This window comes from Stegodyphus dumicola, chromosome 8 (genome assembly GCF_044657685.1).
Source record: "Stegodyphus dumicola isolate Sdum_Otavi_A_Nest chromosome 8, ASM4465768v1".
NCBI lineage: Eukaryota > Metazoa > Arthropoda > Arachnida > Araneae > Eresidae > Stegodyphus > Stegodyphus dumicola.
Genome location: NC_140775.1, coordinates 49,592,500 through 49,613,071, shown reverse-complemented (window position 1 = coordinate 49,613,071; position 20,572 = coordinate 49,592,500). Strand labels below are relative to the sequence as shown.

The 20,572-nt window shown below is 31.6% G+C and overlaps 1 protein-coding gene across 2 annotated transcripts in view; it reads left to right on the top strand.

The window, feature by feature from the left end:
• The window catches only part of LOC118201886 (transcriptional adapter 3-B-like), a 120,053-nt gene extending 100,638 nt beyond the window's left edge, over nt 1-19,415 (top strand). For both annotated transcript variants that reach the window (XM_035374047.2, XM_085821830.1), the window contains 3 exons: nt 2,395-2,514; nt 5,881-6,065; nt 14,711-19,415. In XM_035374047.2, coding sequence (XP_035229938.1) covers nt 2,395-2,514; nt 5,881-6,065; nt 14,711-14,884 — 479 coding nt within the window. In that variant the 3' untranslated portion in view covers nt 14,885-19,415. The remainder of the gene's footprint in view (nt 1-2,394; nt 2,515-5,880; nt 6,066-14,710) is intronic.
• The last annotated feature ends 1,157 nt before the right edge of the window (nt 19,416-20,572 follow it).

Here is a 20,572-nt window from a genome sequence, read left to right as displayed (position 1 = left end):
ATACCAATTGAGTACCCTCCTGAGTGTGTGTCGGGGGGTCGAGGCATTAGTGCCCTCTTTCAATAGCAAGGATGCCACCACCAGCAAAATTAAGGGAAAAAAAAAAAAAAAAAAAAAAAAAAACCAGCAAAGCAGGAACAGGGAATGTGCTGAATGCTTTAAAAATATAATAAAATCTTAATAAATTATTTTATTAATTTATAACAATAACTTTATTTTACATACATGTGAGTGTATGTAAAATAAAGTTATTATGTAATGTGAATAAAAATATTTAAAAAATACAAATTTATTTCATGAATGAAACCCACATTTGTCTCAATACTGTCTAACATGAAGGTTGTGTTTGGGGAGAACGTTTTAAAAGAAAACTGGGTTATATTTTCATTACACTTGGGGAAAGCAATGGAAATTTCCAAGCAGCCAACTTTTTTTTTTTTTTTTTTTTTTTGCTGTGATTTGAACTTAGTCAAACTGCCAGTGTTTTGCAATTTTATTGCTCGTCCACTAGTAGGCCTCTCTTTTGTAGAAGAATATAATAGCTTTATTTTTCACTTCATGTTAAATTGAAAATTTTCATAATTTTCAGTGTGGGAAAAAAATTTTTCTTATGAAAAAAAGAAAGTTTCACAGTACCAAGGATGCTATGGCATTTAAAATCTATGTCAAAATACGTTATTGTTTTGCCTAATTGTGAAATTATAATTCCTAAAGCATAAAATGCACCAAGGATGCTATAGAATGTATGCTTTCTGTTTGTGGATCCGATTGAAGATCTAAAAGTAGAATCTCTCTTCAACCTAAACAAAAATTCAAACTTTAATTTTGATAAGATAGATGTAATAGTAATAACCTGCAAAAGATAAAAAGCCAGCTCAAATGTACAGTTAAGGAAAAATGCAATTTGCTATATTAACTGAACTTGGAAGTTCTTTGGAACCTAATTCTTTCTGTTCTCCACATATGAGAATATTTCAAACGAATTCTATTGGTGCTTCTGTTGTTGTTTAGGTCAGATAAAAAAAAAGTGTTCCCTGCACAACCACTTTTGGGGAGGAAGTGTGGCCGTGGCTAACGTCAATCAGTATTGTTATTCCTCAGGAAACAAAAGCAAAATGCAAAGCTGCAAAATAAGTGTCATCATCTGATCACCTTGTGTATGTTGAAAGTAAATGAGTAATTATTTGAATACTGGACTTTACTTACGAAATTGGAGTCGTTGCCTTATTGCTTCACATATTTTACTCAGTTTTGTGCTGCTGCTTGCTAAACTGTGCCCAAGGGCTCCTGGTTGCTTCTCAAGATCTTGTGCCAGAGCTCTCCCAGAAGCCATGCCACCACACCTGTATGCTTGCTTTCTCCAGCTGAGCTCATTTTTATACCCACAGTATCACCTTTTTATGATGTAGTGACCTTTTTCAGAGATGAAGAATCTCCTCTTCCCCCCCCCCAGATTCTCTTAGACTACCCGAGGAACCTTTGTCATTAAAGTGACACAGAAATCTCAGCTTGCCTGGAGAAAAATCACTTTTATAGTAGCATACTTTTTTTTAAACCATTAATTATAGCCTTATTTTCTAGATTTTGTTTTTAAAAAATTGGTGTTGGTTTGGATGTGAAGATATGAGACCATTCCTAATATTGGACATTTGGAATTCAGATTTTATACTGTAATAAACAGCATTTTCAGTGCAGCATTTATTTGCAAATACCAAAAGCTAGCTCAGCTGCATATAAATAAGCATGAATTCACAGTTTGAGCATATAACAAATCACTATTGCCGTCTTTTAGCAAGGCGAGAATATGGAAACGTACACTTAATACTTAAAAGGAGGAGCTTAGAAGACTTGAAAGTTGGGGGTAACAGATGTTTGTCTTATCTATTTCACCCAATTAAACAGTGAATAATATTTGCATTCAGGTAACACAATGAACATAGGTGTATATGAGAATGTGCAGTCTTCTAACAAATCATATGATACACTTTTATATTGCAAGAAACACTACTTCTTTTTTAAGGAAGCAGTGAAGGAAATTTGCTTACTTTTTTATTTTTTTAATATAATTTTTGAAACATAGTATTTTGAAATTTATTTCTACTGATCTTATTTAACGCACTATAATTGTTACAGATTGTTATGAAATTATTTTTCATACAATACATCACAGTTTTTCTGTAAGTGCACTGAATATCATACGTCAAATTTTGTGTATTTCCAGTCTCAAATATTTATTAGATGTTATTTTAATGAAACAATTCTATGTAGCTGAATGAGAAACCCTTTCAAACTTAACATTATATATGCACATGCTTTTAACATCAATATTTTATTTTCAATTTATTTTATATATTTATTTATTTTATTTTTGATTTTGATTTTATTTTTTCAAAGATTCTGCAAGTATGCATACTTCAGCTAAACCAGAGTTTATGAAATCATTGCAGCTATCATCTCTGTTTGGATCAGCTGATGAACTTGAAAATCAAATACAAAAAAAATTGATTAAATATGGTATTATGTTATTAAATCAATATTTATAATAATTTTTAATTTTTGTAATTAATGTTTCAGATTTGTGAGAATTATATTTTATGTATCATTAATATAAGCCATTTTTTAATAAGCAGTCTTTCATGAAGATTTTTTCTGAGCTAATAGCTCTTATGCACTTTGTGTAATTTTTATAAAAACTCAAAACATGTGTTCTTGTGTATGTTTGCCTAATTCATTTGGTGCCTTAATTCTGTGCATCATTGATGAAAACCACATATTTTCAAACCTTTTATTTGTGTACTCTGCTTGTAATCTGTTTCCATCTTCTTATATATAATATTATATTTACCACCAAATTTTTGTAAAAACTTGATAATGCTAACTGCGTGTGTTCCTGTACAATGTGTATGTAAACAGCATAAAGCAGTACAGTCAACTGGCTATGCTGAAGGCATTTGTCTTTATAAATCTCTTACCAAGGATATTTATCGATTTGATAAATTAGGTTGTATTTTAACCACCTAAGTGGCCGAACCATATATATACGTCCAACCAAAATCGTGCTCTAAGCGGCTGACAAGCATATATACGTCCAACCAAAATCCCCTTCTAAGCACTCAGCAAGCATATATATGTCCAACCAAAATCTCGGTTTAAGCGGCCAGCAAGCATATATACGCTCGCGTTAGGTTTTCTTTCCCCCAGCAACCGCGTTAGGTTTCTTTGGGCCTAATTATTAGTCCTATTATTCTTTTTGCTACGTAATAAAAATGAGTAATCGTATGAAAATTATGGTGGAATCAAAATGTAATTTTCTATAAATTTTCATATTTGAAGAATAACTACAATTTTTATGCTGATTTTGTGAAATATTTTATTAAAACATGAAGAAATAAAAGTAAATAATGTTTCAAAACTAAAAACGCAAAGCGATATAAATTTTGAACCCATATTCATAAAATACATACGCTGTTTAAAATCTGGCTTCGTGTTATGCAGCCAACAGGGCGATAACCACTAAAACCTGGTATACATTCAATTAAATCTTCCTTGTAATAATGGGAACCTGCTGGAGAAAAGGACAGAGATGTGCCAATACGCACCTCTTAAAGGACGGGCATTTGAACTAGGGGAAAAGGCAACTCAAGAGAGTGAAATGACTGCCGCTTTTAGCATTATTCTGGATACAGAATGGGCAGAAGAAATAGCAGAATTTGGTTCCTTGTCAAGACTTTAAAAGAAGAGATTTTAGTTGAGGGTCTTTGCCACTAGGGTGATTAATAATGATTATTAATTTATAAAGTGATTAAGTCAATCTGATGATTGACTTTAAAAAGAAAAAGAGACAGAACAAAATTAAAAATATATTTTACAATTATGTTTGGTATGAAATTTGCCTGTTTACATGATTAATATTTTCAAATGGGATGTAATTAGAAATAATAAATTGTAAAGGTATGTTATAACTGTGTAATTATCTGTTATTAGCTAAGATAACTGTTATCTATAGTTGTATTTAGCAAGTAAATGATTAAAAGTGTGAAATGCGTATTTATGAACTATGAGAGTTTAGTATTATTAAATAAAACCAGTAGTGTTATGTGTGAATTACTTTCTCATTTGTACTAAGTATTGTCCCAGATGTATATTTAGCTTTTTTTAACTTTTCATAATAAACTGTAATTTGCTTTCATCTCCGTTGTCAACCCAAACTATCTGTAGAAAGTTTGTTGGTGTTTGCAGAAACATTTTCTAACTTTTTACCAGTTATAATAGTTTAAAAAGGAAAGATGTTAAAGAAAAGGCATTTCTTTTGACTAAAAAAATGTTTTATATAAGTCAAAATTAATCATTATATTATAACTGTCTATCAGTAGTTTTGCTATGTTTATTACTAAATAAAAATTTGTTAAAGTTTTCTGTATATTTAAATGTCTACAAAATAGCAAACTTTGCACAAAATCTGTTGTTTGAGCAATTTTTACTTCCTTGTATGAAGTAAAGGGGAAGTATTGTAATAACAAAAACTTTTGGGTACCATATTTCAACGAAAATATCCATTTTAACTGCTATCAAATGCAATTTAACAATGTTTTTGATTGACATCTGTATGTAAGGATAGAATATAGGACCCTTTTCCCCAAAAAACAATATGAAACTGATCAAAAATAAATTTCAAAGAGATGTATGTATGTATCTCACATAACTCAAATGTGTCTGTACATATGTATGTATCTCACATAACTCAAAAACAAGTAGCCTCAGCATGTTGAAATTTTGTATATAGGACTGCTGTAATATGTTATTGTGCACCACCCGTTTTGGTTGCAATTGATCCCACCAAAAGTATGTAAATATATATATATAGCCACTCTGTTACTTGGCTCGGTGAGCTCATTCTTTTTTTATTCTTATGTACTCATTTTTTGCTTTAAAAATGATTGAATTATGTTGTTCTTACTTCCGGTTAAGGTTCTTATGCCCTTAGTTTACATACATGCAATAATTGTAAAATTATCAGCAATTTGAAAGTTGTTTAAGTGTGGCTAAGCCTAATTTTTTTATACCATAGTAGCCATATTTGTTTACATTTGAAACTTGGCAGAATATTTGTTGCTAATCTAAAAAGAACTAAGCTTCACAAGAACAAAGATAAGTTTTCTTTTATCATTGTGAATTAAATCATGCTTAATCTATTTTGGAATTAACATTTAAGTTATTAAATTGTCCCGTATATTGACTCAGCATCCACAACAAACTAAGTCAGTTTTTATACCTTAAGTGCCTTTTTGCCGAGCGAGACCAAAAGCAGACTTTCAGTTTTTTGCACCGAAAAATTTGCCTTCTTGCACGCTGGCCGAATTGTTTGTTTTTGCATAGAAACTCTAATTTTAATTGTAAAAGTTCTTTAAATTGTTTTAACTGTATTTATGTTTTATATTTTTCAATTTTTAATAAAAATATTTTTAGGTATTAAGCATTTTTGCCTTTTCGCAAAGTGAGACTTGAATTAATTAAATGAGAAATGTATCTCTAATGAAATTCGAGGAAATAAGTTTAAATGAAATGTGGGGGGAAATGTGTGTAATTTAATATTACAAACAAGAAAGTCATGTGGTTACACATGAGGGTTTTTTTTTTTTTTAATTCCTTTGTTCTTATTTTATAAATGACAGATAAGACTTTTTTTTTCCCCCTCTGTGGTAGGCACATTATTAGGTAAAAGTTATGGTACTACAGCTACTAAAAGCTAATTGCAAAACTCTCAATTTATTAATGACATTAATTTCTTGAACAATTAATTTTTTTCCCAGAACTATTTGAAATATAGAAGTAGTATTCTCTGTGTATGTGTTTTAAAGAATTCTGTGTGTTGTTCTTTAGGCATTTTGGAAGATGAACCTAAACCACCAGAAGATAAAGTGCTTGCCAGGCTTAAAAAACTGCAGAGTGAATTGAATTCAGTTCGTGCTAAGAATGCTAATCAAAAAAAGATGCTGCTGAACTTAGCTGAGAAGGAAATGGCTAAGCAAGAAATATTGAAGAAAATGCAATATTCTGAATCCAAAGTATGTATTTTCTTTCTAGTATGTGATTACAGAGATTAGTGGGAGTGAATATGAATCTCAACCTTCTATATGATACTATAATAGTATATAATTTAACTACTTAGACCAGTATTTTGCTTGTTTACCTCCACTTTTGGGGAAACTCCAGAATATTAAAATTTTTCTTAGTGGGATGTTATCCTAAAATCATCTTCAAGGTGTAAGTTTTTTTTATTAATTATTATTGTTTCCAATGGCTAGGCAAAAAGTTACAAAGAACTAAAATCTTAAAAACGGAGGTTACGAACAATAGAACAAAGAACAAAAAGACTGAAGTCACTGACTAAGGAGCGGTCTTGCCGCTCAGTATCTCAACTCCTGTGTAAGACCACAAAGATCCCCACATCGAAGCAGGTGGTCTTTGTCCATTTCTTCTCCAGAATTACAAAGTAGGCAAATAGGATCGCTTGAAGGCAAGGCAATCATGTCCTGTAGATAGATGGAAAGCCGCAACTGCATTACGTCTTGGATTGATTATCGAGAATGAGAGATGGACTTATCATTCTCCAGCTTTTTAATGCTCTATGAGTCTGAAGATCTTGTAAGAAATTAGATGTAACTTTTTAAAAACAGTTTATTCTCCAATAATAAATGACTGTATTAGAATGTTGTAGTAAGCTGGCACCTCGTTTTGCAAGAAAATTCGAGGAAATAAGTTTGTGCTTGTTCATTACCACAATGGCCAAGCACTCACTGTAGAACAATTTGTTTCCCTTCTTAGGAATTCCTGACACTGCAAAATTCCAGGTGTTAATGGGTGTTTAACATAGCTAATTGATCGAGTACCTGCACGAGAATCGGAAATAAAGACTTCCTTTGAAAACTTCTAATGAATAGCTAATAATTAAGATACAATAACACGCCAAACAAATATTAATTTAAACAACAAAAATCAACATTATATTTTCAAATTTTTACAGGACTATCAATGGTTTTACCGAAGCATCAGCTTCAGCTGCAAAAGAGCAAATTAACGAGATTAGATAAGTTAAGATGAGAAAGCCTGGACAGGAGATAAGCTACTGGTGCCATCTGTTGATGAAACCAGAACTAAAACATAATTTCTTTAAAGGTAAAAGGCAAAGATGGATTGGAATTAGGGTCGTTAAGTAGAACAGAAAGATTTTTTTGAATGTGAAATGCTTCTAGAAAATCCAGTTCACCAATGGAAGATGTTTTTTGAATAATTTGGGCAGCAGAAAAATTGAAAGAGGGATTTTCAGACCAACAATGTTGGGCAACAGAAGACTTCTGTGTTTCCTTTTCTCTAACATATGCCACATGTTCCTTAACACAAAATTTTAAGGCTCTTTTAGTTTGACCAATGTAAATTAAACGACACTGTCAAGGAATCCTGTAAATACCCCATGAATTCATATCCGGAATGGGGTCCTTGAGTATGGAACTCGGAATTTTATTGATGGGAGTATAAACGACCCGAAAGTTAAATTTCGTCAAAATACATGCAATTTTATAGCTAATTGATGGAAAAAAGGGAATGACAACAGATTTTTTATAATCTAAAACAAGAATGTGCCTTTTGGTGTGTTGCGATGAGAATTTTTTAACTGCTTGATTAATAATGTTGGCTAAAAAGCCCCTGTCAATAGCTGTTGCTTTTAAATATTTTAGTTCTTCATCAAGGGCTAGTTTGGAGGAGCAGACTTGAAGAGCACGGGAAACATAGGAATAAAATGAAGCTAACTTTTGTTTAGTCGGATGACATGATTTGAAGTGGTGGAAGACAAACCGATAAAGGTTTACGGTAAACCGTAGTACTGAAGTTGGATGTGTTATGTGTGACCAGAATGTCGAGAAATGAAAGAGAATTGCAAGTCTCAAGTTCGAAAGTGAGCTGAATAGCAGGATCAATGGAATTCACTGTTGAAAGAACTTTATTTAAATCATCTTTATTATCTTCAAACAGAATAAAAGTATCATCTACGTAGTGGAACTATACCGGGAAGTTTAAAGTTTCAAACAATTTCATTCATAATAATGTATATAGATATCAGCCAGGATGGGACTGAGAGGGCTTCCCATGGCTAATCCCTCAGTTTGCTTGTAATATTTATTTTGGAAAACAAAATGCATTTGTTTCAAACAAGTGAGAAAGATTAGCTCATCAATTTCGATGCAAGAGAAATGAAATTCGCGAAGTCTGGTTTCTAGACATCTTAATGCACCCTCCACTGGAACGTTGGGGAATAATGATTTTACATCAAAAGAAACCATGAGTAAATTTCTAGGAGAAATGTTTTTGACCTTTTTTACAAATTCTATTGAATTCTTTATGGTGTAAATGTTATTGTCTAATAGAGTTGAAAATCTAGAAACTAAATATTTAGCTAATGGATACGAGGCAGTACCTAAATTTGATACAATAGGGTGGAAAGGAATACCACTTTTATCAATTTTGGAAAGAGCATATAATCTGGCACAATTCGCAACAGATGGGATAACCAAATGTTTGTCCCATCTGCTTGAAAGGATTTGTGAAGATTTGATCGCAGTTTTTATTTTTGACAAGTCCAAAGATGAAGGATCTTTAGTGATCAGATTATATGGTCCTTCGTTTAAGAGTTTAGTGACACCATCGATGTAAGTGTTCTTATCCATGACAACTATCTGGCCATCTTTGTCGGCCTTTGAAATGATAATTTGTGTGCATGTGATTATGCCAAAGCCTTGAGAGCTATCCTTGAAATGATAATATCCGGGTTAGAAGGAATTTCCCGTATTGTAGCTCTTTCTCTCGTGGTTAGATTTGATTTCAAAGGTTTATTATTGAATTTCACATTATAAGTGATAAGATGCCTAATCATTTCTTTCTGTGAATCTGAAACTTTACTGAACTTGAAAGCTTTTTCGATAGGAGCCAAAATCTTTGGAATCGAATGTTTAGAGGTTTGTGAAAAGTTAAAATTATATTTTAGAATTCTCTCTTGTTCTTCTGATAAACTAACATTAGAAATATTAACTATTGGCTTAATGTTTACAATGGGGAGATTTTTTGAACTACTTGAACTGGAAGACTGTTAAAGAAGTTTTTCAAATTTAATTGCAACGGTGTTTTCATGATGATTAACTGCATTCTCCATTCTAGACCAAAACTTTTGTTCAAGGGCAGTGAATTTTGGATAAGAATTAACGAGTTCCAGATAAAGCTTATAGAGCTCATGTCCAATTTTGGATAACTGTTGACGTGTATCCCTGATGATGGACCAAAGTAAGGCTAGCTTGCAGTTTAACAGAATTCTTGAAACGCGACTGGAAGGTTTGTGATTAGATTTGATTTAAATGAAATTGGGGATAAATTTTTTAAATTTACACTTGGGTAAAAAGTCAAGATGATTCAGGAATTTTTGTCATTTCAGGTGTAATCTAGTGAAACGATTAATGGATGAAGGCATGATAAACAATGCAGAAAATCAAACTAAATTAACTAACCAATAATAAAGCACACACAAAACAGCAGAAAAATTTCACACTGAAATGAATAGAAAACAAAATATTTTCAACTACAGCTAATAATTTCTGTAGGGTATACAGATGACTACTACTTCACCATCGGAGGAGGTACCAATGTATCCTGCAGGCGCGTAGAAAGAAAAAATATTTGAAAACACACAAGCCGCAACCTCAAAATGACAGTTAAACTGCGAACCATCAGTAAAAATGTGCAGCCATTGAATAGGTGGATATGTAATCACAATGGTCTCCAAAGCGAGACATTTCAAAATGCTTGGTGTAACATCTCTCTTTCTATGAATGGTTTCTACTAGGTCTAGCTTTACTTCGACATGAATCACCTCCAAAGAGCTTCCGGTTGTCAAGAGAGATTGTGTATTATGTGGAATCTCAAGATCTTTCTTCATCTCCAGGACTTTTTGAATAAATCCATATTGAGTTTTTAAATTCCTAGGTATGACTGTGCAGTCCTTCCCGTAGGGATCCTCCATCTGCAGTAGCTTCTCATAGAGAACCAAGTCCCTCATTTTCATAATATCCCAGAAGGGTCTATTTCCTGTCAACAGTAACATCACATTATTAGGTGTGGACTTCACAGCTCCTCTAATCAAGGAAAGAGCTTGGTTTTGCATCACTTCGAGTTTATGAACCACCGATTGTGGGGCAGTGATGAGAGTTTCACAACAATATATCATTAGAGGCAGGATATAAGTATTAAATGTAATATTAAGAGTGGACCGAGCGCATTTCCAAATGCGTCCTGCTAGATGCTTAAGAATACTAAGTCTTTTTTAAACACATTTCATAAGCTGCTCACCATGAAGCTTCCAACTTAATTTATTATTAAGTCTTTACCAGATAAGTAAGGTTGCCCGTGTTGGTAATCAAAGTCTCTTGGTACTTTAATTCTGGGCAAAAAGTTTCATGGGTTAGAGAAAAGACTGTGAAGCTGTCTTCACACCAATTTGAAAGCACCTGCGAGGCCTTATTTAATTGACTTTCAATAAGGTTTTTATGCACCATGTTTTGGAGCCTTGGTTCAAATTACCAAATCATCAGCAAATAGTAGACAATTAGTACTAGGTGTTGATTTAAGAGAAGAAACCAGATCTTCGATATATATATTAAACAAGGTGCAGCTACTGACTGCTCCCTGAGGAAGCCCAGTTTGTAAATGAAAACATTTGTAGAAAGAATATTCAAACTTTATCCGGCATGTCCTCTGGCTTGTGAAAGACCTAATCCAATTAAATAATTTGCTAAAACACCAATACTGAGGAGCTTTTGGTAGAGCTTTTCTCTCCAGACAGAATCGTAAGCTCCTATAAAGTCAACATAAACAGCTGTCAAAATGTCTCTGTCATCCAAAGCAACCTTAATAAATTGGCTGAATTTTGTCACCTGGTCACACATTGACCTATTGCTTTGGAAACTGACCTGTTCTACTTCTAAAATACTATATTCCTCAAGATACCTCAAACAATTTACCACAAATCTTTCCATAGTTTTCGCAAGAATACTCGTAAGCGAGATGGGCTTATAGCTATTCAGCTGTCCGAGGTTCTTATTTTTCTTTAGGACTGGAGTAACAATAGCTCTTCTCCAATGTGCAGGAATTTGACCTGACTCCCATACTTTTCCTTGCCTCATTGCCCAAGCAGATAAAAAACTCTGTAGGGATATGATCAAATCTACACCAAGAGTATTCTTCAAGTTAAGACATCTAAGTGCGAGTTCCAGTTCTTGTGCATTAAAGAGAGCATCAAAAGTAGCCTCCCACTTAGTTCTTCCATAGCATTCTGCATTTTGACTAACCTTTTCCATTCAACATTAATCTTTCTTGACATTTCTCTTGCATATTTTTCCTTTCCCTGGAAGTGCGAATAAGACTGTCCAAAGCATTTGCAATGGCCTTATCCGAAGATAGCGATTTATTTCCAACGGAAATTAGGTTTTTTTTTTTTTTTTTCATGAGGTTTTCTTACATGAGGGTCTGCGAGGTGTAAAAGTAAAATACAAAACATTTTGCACAGCAAAATTACTTAAGTTTTTTTAAATAGTCAATAATATCAAAGTAATGCTAGATCTCTGAAAAAATATAGCTACCTGTGAATAAATAGTACTGCAAATATGAGTTGTCAGATTCACTTCAGTGTTCTAATTCCAAATATGATGTAGTTTTAGATCTTAAGTAAAATATGCATATATGTATTTTTAGTGAAATGTTCCTGGGATATAGTTGTACCTCACTTTAATTTTATGTGTCTATCCATAAATTCTTAATGTATATATTAGATAATATTAAATATGTGTAGGTTACAAAATCACTTATTCCACTTAAATTCCCATTTCTAAAAAAAAAAAAAAAAAAAAAAAAAAAAATGAAGTTGAAAGGTAGAGTTTTGCTGTTTTTTGTTTTAAATAAATATATAATGTAATTTCAAATAAATGTATATATGTAATAAAATTTTAAAAATTATAAAACCGAAGTAAGGTTTTTTTTTTTTATTTATTTATTTTATGTTTTTGATGAAATCACATCAAATTGATAATTCTCTCTCATTATATCTGCAACAATGTCACGCAGCCATTGTTGGTGATATATCACTGTTGCCACTCAGAAAAATGAGGGGGATAATTCTGTACAGTTGTTAAATTTAATGTTTCTCTTGGATACTGGATGTTTGTCAAGAGGTACTTGGATACAATGTTTGTCAAGAGGATGTATGTTTTCCGGTACATTTAAAAGCCAGACAAAGGCTGGCCACATAGCGGCTAGTAGATAATAAATTCAAAGGTAATAGCAAGCAGACTTCGAATTCAAGATATTAAGTTGGAACTCAAGATATTTAAAATATAAAATTCTTCAACACTGATGAAATGTGTCCTATGCACACAGATGCCACAGAGATAATGTGATATAGTTCATAGACGTGCATATGTTGTCAGAAATGCAAGGAACAGATTCATGCCAGTGTATTTTAATCTTTGAGGTAAATTTAAAAATTGCCGTCCTTAAATATTTATTAATTTTATACTGATATTTAAATGTGCTATATTTTAATTTTGCTATTCCTTTCATTTTTACCCAATGCCCGTGCCTTATTCTCCTGCCCCTGGCATGGCTGTGACTGTGAATATCAAAATATTTGAGGGGGTATAATATGGGATTTTATTCTCAAGTCAGTGTTTTTAGAATATTTAATAAAGTTTTCATATTTTTTTATGTGAATATCATTTATTCTTATGTTTGTTAGATGCCTGTAAAGATGTACCATTTTTCCAAAAGGTGGAAATTTGAAAGGAATATCACTTTGCTTATCACAGAATGTCATCTATATATTATCTTCTAAAATAATAGTATATCTTTACCAAATGTGCTCTGTCAGGTTAAGATCTGGTGAGTTAGGTGACCAGGACATTAATTGCATTTCATCCTTATGCTCCTTGAACCACTGCAACATAATTTATGCCTTGTGGCATGGGATGTTGTCTTGTTGAAAGATTCCATTTCCAGTTGAGAAGACAGACACCATGTAAGGGTGCAACTTGTAAGACACCATGTAAGGGTGCACAGTTATGCTCAGATAGTCCTCAGCTCTCATGGTCTGTTCTAGCACAACTAAGGGTCCCAGAGCTACCCATAAGAGCATCCTCCAAAGCATAATACCACCCCCCCACCAGCCTGTGTATGACTTGCTATATAGGGGGGACCAACTGTTTGCCTGGAATATGGTGTACCCTGACACAACCGTCAACATGATGAATGAGAAATCGTGATTTGTCTGACCAGACAACTATCTTCCTCTTATCCATGGTCCAGTCTCAGTGTTCCCAGGCCCACTGTAGTCATAGTTGACAATGATGCTTTGTCAACAGAGGCACATAAGTGGAACGTCTGCTGCACAGTACTGTATCCAACCATGTTTGCTGAACTGTGTGCTTTGAAACATTTGCACTTGGACTTGCATTATTGGGCTGTCAGCTGAGCCACTGTCTGGTGCTTATTTTGCTGTACCAAGCGCATAATTCAATTGAATTTGTTGACATTCTTTTTCTTTGACACGTGGAGATCCAACACCTTGGCGTCTGCTGCTGGTTTCATCATCATTTATCAACTAAAAATGGCAGATCCTGAACAACCTACCAGTCATGCAGTTTCAGAGATACTTGTTCCAAGTTTTCAGCTGTTAAAATCTGCCCTCTATCAAATTCGCTTAGATCAGTAGCCTTTCCTATCACTCTCAAAACTAAGAGCAAGAATGATTCCGTACCTTTTCCACCAGCAGTTAAATACCATTTCCACTTAATCATGTGCTCCAGATGAGATACATCATCCAGATGAGTTATTGAAAAGTATGGGGATGGTCATAATGTCTTAGCTCGTCAGTGTGTGTTGTCATTGTGGGAAGGAAACCAAATGTAGAAAAATTATAGGCAAAAAGCATGCTATTTTGAAAGCATTTTTACTTCTTGTGAAAGTTGATTGCTGTTGCATACATACCCATCTCTACTCAAAATAATCATAAAACCTTAATGGCAAACAAAAGGCATGCTATTTTGAAATCATTTTACTTCTTGTGAAAGTTGAGTGCTGTTGCATACATACCCATCTATACTCGATATAATCATAAAGCATTAATTAGTAGTAGACAATATTTAAGAAATAGATAAGATAAATATAACTTTCGTAATTGTTTACTGAGAATTATAGTATCTCCTTGCAAAACTCCAAATTGTGGTTATGGAAAGAAATCAGAATTTTAAATAAATTTTTCAACAAATAAATACAGTTAAAATGCTGATGATAAAAAAATGTGAGCTAATTTTCATATTTTGGAAATGGTGCATCTTTATGAATATCAAAGTGTCTCATGAACATGATGAGATTAAGAGAGGGAAACTAAAAATTTCCTAAACATTCTAAAAACTATTTTATTTCAAGAAAATCCCGCATTACATTTTTAACTTAATTTATCGAAAAACATGCATCAATTTATTCTGGTTGTGTTATACAATTAGTATAACTTCAAAATGCTTGTGGTTAGATTGCTGTTTGTATTTCCATAAACATAATATCATGTTTCAGGTATTTAACAAGTGATCTATTACATGTTACTGTTTTCTTTATGCAGGTTATTACTGCTTTCAAAGAAATAGCTGAATTTAGTATTAAAAGTGAAATGACCGATAGAGAACGTCGTCGTTTAAGGAAGAGCCTTGAAGATCTTCATGTTGTAAAGATCCTTGAAGAGCATAGAAAACTAACTGAAGAACTAAATATAGCTGAGAATTATAGCGAACTTTGAAATAAAATTTTACTTTATCAGGCATGATAACCTGTGGCCTCCAGAGCTCACCAATTGACAAGTAATCAGAAGCAGTGGATAAAGTAATGAATGTCAATAGCTTTGAATTTGAAAATGAGAACTGGTTGGTTCATTTTTCATGGATATCTCTGTTTATGTAAATTGGCATCTTTAAGGCGAAAGCATTTGATATGATGCTTCAAGAAATGGTTGTGTTCAAAATTAAATTAAAATTGCAGCAATAATTTGCACTCTGAACAGGTTCATGCAAACAACAAAAATAATGGCTACAGCCATTATATAATTAGACTTTAACAATAGATTTTGAAAAAAAAAAAAAAAAAACCACTATTTACATTTCAATATATTCTTTGCTTTTTCAGTTGGCATTGAAAACTTACTTGGGAACCTGCAATTGAAATTTTGCAAATTTCCTTTTAGATGTGCAATGTAAAAGTATATATAGATAGATAGTGAGAGAAAAAGATAATTAAGTGAATGTGTATGAAATATTCTTTATACATATGTATGTATTTGTATAAGTAATGTGTATATGAAGAAGAGAGATTATTAATTATGCATTTTTAATTATCAGATTGTATGATTATTTTGTTAAATATTTTACATATGCTAATTCTGTAATTTGGATTAACATATCTAAAGCAAAATTTTTAAGTAAGCTTCCAATATAATGGATTTTATAATATTTTGAAGAAAGAAAGAACATGGAAGTAGAACGTTTTGCCTGTAGCATTGAAAAAGGTATTGTTGTATTTCTATCATTAGCATATGACATAATTTATTTCAGTAAATCATTTTTATCTATCAATACATTTCTACAAAATTTATATAAGCGAATTCTAATCCTTCAGGATTTTAAGGTATTCCAGACAGTCTTGACATTTTTGTATTATAAGAAGTAATATTTTATTTTTCTCATAGAGTGTCAACTGTGGAATAATAAAGCCATAAATAGTCTAAGAGTGGCATGTATCATTGCTATTATTGTTTAAATTATTAATAATGTAAAATAATTATTTCATTTACAAATTATATTCTATAAGCAATAAGACATTTATTTTATTTCAAGAAAAATATGTAGAATAATGATTTTTTAATTGAATGTAATTAAAATTTGAATGTTTCTTAATTTTAGAATCTTGACAAGTTTACAAAAACATTTAGTAGGTGGCCAAGCAGTGTACATTTTAGTAGCACATATTTTAAAGTTCTCTAAGTCTCACACAACCATGGGTGCAAAGGGGTAGATACATCTTAAAACTAAAGTAAAATAATATAATATTTTTTAATTTTAAAAATTTCACATATAATTATGATATGACATTTGAATCACGAATTATTCCAAGAATCTCTATAAGATATAAATATGTGGTCACTCAAGTTAATAAAAATTTATTACATGGGTGAATGAAAATGGAACAACGATATTTTTTATTTTCATTAACTTGTTGACTACCATAGGTGAGTATACTTATCATAAAACACCTGCATTTCCATGCCATGGACAAAGTATACTTCTCAATACACTGGAATATTTTTAAGAGCTTAAAAAAAATACATGAAACTTGGTAAAATATTTAACATACAAATTATGCAAAATTTAATAAGTACTTTTTCCAGTAGATTAAAAAAAAATTGTCATTTTTGCATCTGTGCACTTCATCATACTTAAATGTAAATAACCCACCGGTTTGTAATGAGCAAATGGGGAACGGCACAAAATGTGACATTAACAAGTTAAATTTTCTTTCAAAGATTAAATTTATAAGTATTTTTTTAGTAAAAAAAATATTCTATCATTTTGCACCTATGCACTACATCATACTTAAAATGTAAAAAACCCGACAGTTTGTATTGACAAGTTAAATTCTCTTTCAAAGATTAAATCATGATTTTTCTATTATTATTTTTAAATATTCCATTCTTCATATTATTACAGTCAAAAGTTGTTAATTCGGACACCCATAATCCGGAATGATCTATAATCCGGACCTCAAAGCTACAAACTTTCTGACGCATGCGCGTAAGAACTTTACGGCTGCGAATATGCGTGCGTAAAATACGTTTACGAATGCGCGTTTAATGTATAACAGATGGTATAAGCTAAGCTAAAATTATCTAATTCAGTTAATGTTGCAGATTGTGTTGTTCTTTAATCTTCGAATTGGATTAGGCTTATTATTTTTTGCAGACTGTTTGAGCAATTTTATAAAGGTAAGCTTGAACTTTCGATTATGTCAATTAGAATTTCTGATATATATTTACTAATATGTAAAGGATCTACAAAGCAAAAGTATGTTTCGAAGTCCATTAAACAAAAAGTGGATAAAGGCATATCCTTTGTTTATCTAAACTTTAACGTTTGTTTATCTAAACTTTGTTTAGCTTTAACACCGTGGCGCGCAATGAATTGGAAGTTGATCTGTCAGCACTATCCTTATCTTCAGAGCAGGTGTTTTTATTTTATTTGGCTTTTAATTCCTTACTAAATGTATTATTTCATCTCGATGTACTCTGTCTTTGATATGATTTAAATCAAATTCCTCGTCATTATAATTTGCTTCCAATAGTGAAGAAAGTGACACAGAGGTTATTGAAAACGAAAAAATTTCGATTGACAAATTGGTCGGTATTCTCGACACAGCAATTATAGGACTTGAACAGCGGAACTTTGTAACTGAACAAGAAATTATGTCTGTTTATAGAATTAAAGAGAAAGTATTATCACATAAAAAATGAAGCAACTTAAACAACTTACATTGAAAGAAATGTTTAATAAAGTAAACAAATAAATATTAAGCTTTTTTGATACCCTTTAGATCATAATTGTACTTTTAATAATTGTTTTTTCTAAATTTTGATACCCTTTAGATCATAATTGTTCTTTATTTCATAAATTACGGTTTCATATTTTTAATTTTATAATTTCTACATACCATCTTACCAGATTTAAACTGATGATCTATAATCCGGAATCGCCGAAGTCCCGGCGAGTCTGGATTAACGACTTTTGACTGTATTTTTAAATATTCCATTCTTCAGTGTTATCGATACTTTCACCTGAACTAATTTGACTTGCAGTTACTTGAACTCTTCAATCATTGGGTAGAATAAAAGTAATATAGATTAGTTGATCGAGTTAAGCACCCCTTTTGATGCTTTGATTAGGAGAATCAGTTCCCATATTAATGGTTGTGGATGCAAATATTGGATATAGCTCAGACATTTGTGTTATTTCTACCATTCCAGCAATTTTAGTTTAGTGTGTTGTTTTATTGACAATATTCTTGCTGATAAAGCACTGTTTTCTTTAGCAAATGCCTTGCTGTTTGAGGCAAGTGTCTATTAAAAGAAAAAATAGCTTAACGAATATCTAAATAATGTAAAAGTAAATTTATAGAAATTTGTAATATTTGAATGTAAAATGTAACAAATTTTAAAAGAAGCCTTGATAATTGAAAAATGAAATGAGAGAATCACAGTTAAATATCGCATATGTAAATAAAATTATACTTAAAATTTCTTTATTTTAAATAAAAGAATAAAAATATGAAAATTGTTTGTGCAGATTTTTTTGTTACATAGTCGGTTGCATTGATGGTACCATTTATTCAACTGAAAAATATGCTTGGAAATTTTTCAAGTATCAGCAAAAAATGTATTTTAAGGGAAATGTTTGAAAAGTTATGCATGATTATATCAGACATCGTAAGTATAGAGGCAGTATAGCACAATGAGTGGTGTATGTCCTCTTCGCAACTATTTTGGGATTAAAAATACAGTGAGAATAGACATGTATTCAGTAAATATTTATTTTTTGCATGCAGAATAATGAATGTAGAATGCAGAATATGTGTGCTATTATTGATATAAAATGCCTGCCTATTATATTAATCTATCTTTTTTTTTTTTTTTTTTTTTTTTTTTGTATTTTCAAGTGTCTATGTAATGTAAATGCTGTGAAGCAGATATGGCCAATCAATTGATCATAAAACAACTTTTGATCACTCATGCCAATCAGATAACTTTTTTTGCAGATCAACATGCATATCATGACACAGCAGAATAAATGAATAAGCACAATTTTGTTTGTATAGTTTTTCTTTTTAACATTTTTTTTTTAACATTTTCATCTAATTGGTCAATGGTTTAAAGGTGCTAAATTTCACTAATTTGATTTGAGCTGAATGTAAAAAAGTCGATTCCAGCCACAAAAAAATTGGATACTCCTGTTGTAATAAAATGAGCTATATACTGCATTTATTGCTAAAATGATTTTCTATTTATTATCAGTATATTTTATGTGTTTTTCATGTGTTATTTTGTGAATAATTTATGATGATAAAATTGTTAAAAATGAAATAAAATATATGTGGTTGCTTTGCTTCATTTTTAAAGATGGGTTGTGTAATAAAATGCTTGTTGTATAACTGTCTGATGCAGTGCTATTTTGGGCACATTGAAGCAGTGTATTCATTTTCAAAAATAAAATATAGTTTTGTGATATAAAGCATTCTTATGCAATACATGCCAGTTTCATGGCTTTTGGTGTCTGTTTCTAATATTTATCATAAATGTTTTATAACATCAAAGTAATAATAATTTATTTTTAAAAACAAATTTATCAAATTTATAATTAGCATTGCCTTTTGATTCATAAAGAAAACATTTACCAGTTCTGTTTCTTTCTGATGTTAATAGCCATAAAAATTGTTATGGTGTTGTAATGACACTGAACTTCCGGGATTGAAATAATTAAGATAGAATACCATAAGAAATGTAGAAAAGTTTTATTACAGAAAGGTTTTATTACAAAAAGGAAAGACAACAGCTTTCCCCAACACCAGAGCACTCTTACTCTTGGCATTTTGCTGATAAAAGCCTTGTTTTCTTACTCCTACAAAATGAGAAATGGATGCATCCCCAAAAGGGATGTCCTTAACAAGTCTTTCTTAAACACTGTCACTGGCCCCACCGCAGCGCTTAAGTGGACACTGGGGCTCGTACGCAAGAGAATAAAAAGTTCACTAATGACACACACAATGTTGTCAATCCTTCTTCCATCCCCGGAGGGTGGGGGTCTGTCATACAGGTTCGGCAAATCTTTGCTTAATACCACTGCTAGAAACACATGAAGTCAGACAAAAAAAATAAACATAAAACACAAATATTTATAGTATGCTATGGTAAGTACCAAAGATTAAAAATGAAATTTTATATTGAGGCCAGTGCAAAATGAAAAATAATAATACAAATACTAACGACTAAGCTTAATTACAGTTGGACAAAATAGAATCTTACAGTTTTTCTGCAAACAAGCATTATACAATATACATCCTTAAAACATTATATAGGTTTATAAAAGTCCACGCAGACAAGAAAATGAAGGTATAGAAGAATATAATCTCAAGTTTTCCACCTTAATACATCAGCATTCTTATTCAGTTTTCCTGAATGATGAATAATTGTGAAATTATATGGGAGAGCAAGAGTCCATCCCAGTAAGCGAGGATTAGTACTGGCATTATTTTGTAACCAAGTGAGAGGATTATGATCAGTTTGTACAGTTAAGTCCTGTCTGTCCAGATAATATTGAAGTTTTTTTATACCGAAACTAACCGTGCACATTCTTTTTCAATAGTGCAGTACTTTTTTCTACTTCTGAAA